The 3,622-nt window shown below is 55.9% G+C and overlaps 1 protein-coding gene; it reads left to right on the top strand.

Moving 5' to 3' along the window:
• Positions 1 to 89: 89 nt before the first annotated feature.
• On the top strand, positions 90 to 3,302 carry CHC_T00001639001 (hypothetical protein). XM_005712518.1 is given in 2 exon segments: positions 90 to 3,110; positions 3,111 to 3,302. 1 exon segment carries the CDS (start codon positions 90 to 92, stop codon positions 3,108 to 3,110), a length of 3,021 nt encoding a protein of 1,006 aa, XP_005712575.1. The 3' UTR covers positions 3,111 to 3,302.
• Positions 3,303 to 3,622: the final 320 nt, after the last annotated feature.

The raw sequence follows: 3,622 nt of genomic DNA, 5'->3' as shown, positions 1-3,622 counted from the left end.
AATAGTCCAAGCCCCCCCCCCCGCGCACACCCTCCCATACCCCACGCATCTCGCATCCCCATCGGTACGTGCGCCCCGCTCGTCGCACCATGCTCGTCGCGGTGCTGCTGCTCGCCCTGCTGGGCTGCGTCGCCCGGTCCGCAAAGGTGTACCGCTACAACGCCGGCGGCCTGAGAGTAGGCGACTACGAGCCAGACCCGATCAACTTCGTCAAGGGGAAGAACCTCTTCCACCGCGGCCCCCGCATGTCTGGCCTGGGCGTCGGCACGTCGCATCGCTGGGCGGGCGACACCGGCTTCGCGTATGAGTTCCCCACGGGAGAGGGCACGTTCGACATCGACCTCGTCTTTGCAGAGATCTTCGAGCCCGCCCAGACCGTTGGGGGACGCGTCTTCAGTGTCGCTGCCGAGGGCGAGATCCTGCTCGACAACTATGACGTGTACAAGAAGGTCGGCGCAAACAAGGAGCTCAAGGAGACCCTGAGCAACATCAAGACCACTGACGGCACGCTCAGCTTGTCCTTTATTAAGGGCCCTCAGGAGAATCCTATGGTTTCCGGCATTTCTATCAGGCAGTCAAACGGCGAGGATTTCGAAATGGGCGAAGCTGTGACCGGGGAGGGCACCGATGGCAAGGCACCTGATAACATCCCCGACGGATCCGATTTCGATCACCAGGCCCACGCTGTCGCCGGTGGCCCGTACACCGAGACCGATTTCAACAACGACGGAGAGATCATTCTCAAGTTGGACGGCACTCTATCGCACTCCCATTATAACAACCCGGATACGGGCGAGAGCGGCGTCATCAAAAAATATTCATGGGCAGTGAATGGCAAAACTATCAGTGAAAAGCCCATTTTCACAGCAAAATTTCAACTAGGCGTCACCAAGCTCGTGCTCACCGTCACGGATCAAAAGGGTGACACTGCCACCGCAAACACCGAGGTCCTGGCTCTGCCGTCCAGCGTCGGCGGTGTCTACTGCTATTACTACGGCGATACCAACTCCATCGACCCTAAACTCAAGTCTAACCCCCGTCCAGAGGAGGGCCATTCGAACAATGTCATCGACTTTGACGACGACGAGTTCAAGTTTTCGAGAAAGGATGCCCCCGCAAATATCGGTGGCACAGACGAATGGGCCGCCCGCTGCTTGACCGACGTCACTGTCCTCACCACCAAGAGATATAAGCTCTCCGTCAAGTACCGCGGCGCGGGTGCCGCTATCTACGTCAAGGGCGTCCTCAAGGCCTCCGGCGGCGCTAGCGACAAGGGCCCGAAGACCATCACGGCGAACACGGTGCTTACCATCGGCGCCACCTCGGTCCAGGTCATCTACTATCAGAAGGGCTCTCCGAGTTCCCTCCAGTTTTTGATCGATGATGAGATCGCTCCGCCGAGCGCACTCGGCTTCCAGTCCTCCGACATCATCCCTACCATCTCGCGCACGAGCTCGCCCACCGCCAACCCCGACGGCAACGGCCAGCTCCAGATCTCGGGCACCGGCTTCTTCAACAACCCTACTGTCAAGATTGGGAATCATATCGCCAGTTTCTCCGTCGTGTCTGCAACCGAGATAGTCGTCAACCCCATTCCGTCTGAGGCGGAGGCTGGTTCTACCGTTGCCCCCATTACTGTCACGAACAACGCGGGTGTGTCCAACGTGATGGAGCTCACATACGAAGATAATGGTGGCAAGGGCGTCTCGTGGGATCAGACCTTCTTGAAGTCCGCTTCGGGCGACAGGCTGAGTGTCAAGCAGATCACTTCTATAGCCATTGGCCCCGATTCCAAGTACTATCTGGGTTCCATACAGGGTTTCGTCACCAATCTCGACGTCGATAAAGATCTCAAGGTTACGTCGCAGTGCGTTGGGGACAAGCTTGGGGACAGTAGAGCGATTCTTGGTCTTGCGTTCAACTACAAGTCCTCTGCGGTCCGCGTGTATGTTACCTCCAACACTCTGTACTGGGCTTTTGGTGGTCCTTTCAAGGGCAAGGTAGATGGATGGGCAAACGGCGCGGTCGAAACCTTTATCAGCGGTTGTGGCTGCCTGTGCTACGAAAAGAAGATTGTTACGGGTCTTCCAGTGTCAAACCACGATCATGGGGTGAACGGACTTGTCTTTTTGCCTAATGGCGATCTGTTGATCAACGTGGGCGGTGCGACAAATGCCGGAGTCAACACTCCTGGTAACAAGCTCGGCGGCTGGCCGGAGAGCCCGCTATCGGCGGCCGTGGTCATCGCCAAGCTGTCCAAGGGTAGTTCCTTCAATGGAAACATCAAGTATGAGCAGTACACCGACCCGGAGACAACCAAGCAGACCGCTGGTGACGTGTCGGTGTATGCGCCAGGCCTCCGAAATCCGTTTGGGATTACGCTGTTGACGAACGGGGAGGTTTGGGCCACGGACAATGGGGGTAACTTTGACTTTGGAGAAGTGAGCAAGGATTGTACGACAGACATTCCATTCAGCGAGAAAATGTATGATGAAATCAACAAGATCATTCCCGGGCTGTACTACGGGCACCCCAACCGAAACCGGGGGGGAAGCCAATGTGTGTTCCAGGGGGGCTCAGGAAAGGCAGCCACGCTGGTTACAAGTGCGACCACGGGTATCGCGGAGTATACCTCCAACGTGTTTGGGAAGGACCTGAAGGGGGAACTGATTCTGAGCAAATACCCGGCCTCCGGGTCTGGGCAGGTGTGGCGTATGAAGGCGGCAGACCAAGCTGAGGAAATTGCGATGGCCGACTACTCTGGTTTGTCTGTAGTTGTGGGAAAACACGGGGAACTGATCATGCCGCGCGTACAGCAAGGTTTCGTAGCCGTGTTGAAACCGAAGTATTCCGTGCCATCGGAACCGATGGTGATTGCTGTATCTCCGAGACGGGGACTGGGCGGGTCGAAGGTGTTTGTCTCGGGAGAAAACTTTGCAGAAGGAATGTCTGTGAGCTTTGGCGGGAAGGCGGGGACAGACATTGACGTAGTGAATTCCAACGGGCTTTACGTGAAGGTACCTAGTGGGTCTGGTAATGTTGTAGTGCAGGTGACAGTTGGTGGGGCGACGTCGGCCAATCCGGAGGGATATGACTTTATTTACGCTTAGGTTTGGGAGAGTAGACGGAGAGTGCGATGTAACTTTTTTTTCACGGGAGAGGCAGGCGGAGAGGGCTGTTCGAAGGTTTATAGCGAGGTGCTGTGTTCCGCTGCACCTTGAAGGTAGGCTTGCCCTCGGGTGGGAATGCCACCGGGGCACATTTAGATGACATACACATATTAAAGAAACAAAATATGAAAACCCCACTTTTTGCGCGACTTGGTGTCTGCAACTACTGTACAGTAGTGTACGGTATATACGAGACCGACAAGGGGATTACCCAAGGGTAGAAGCAAAGATAACACAATCTATAGCACACTCTATAGCACACTCTATAGCACACCCTATAACACCTTATAATACATACAGTGCGAGCCGACTCAGCCTGGACCCTCGGCCACACGCTCCGACCTCTTTGACCCTTCGCGAGGGCGCAGTTGCACTGTCTGTCCCGCGATCTCGAGATGCCAAAAAAAGGAAACCGCGCGTCCCAAGGATTGGCTGAGACAAACAGCCTTACC

This window comes from Chondrus crispus, genomic scaffold, assembly GCF_000350225.1.
Source record: "Chondrus crispus Stackhouse genomic scaffold, scaffold_106, whole genome shotgun sequence".
NCBI classification, from domain to species: Eukaryota; Rhodophyta; class Florideophyceae; order Gigartinales; family Gigartinaceae; genus Chondrus; species Chondrus crispus.
The sequence above is the reverse complement of the archived record's forward strand: the minus strand, read 5'-3'. Positions and strand labels throughout refer to the sequence as shown.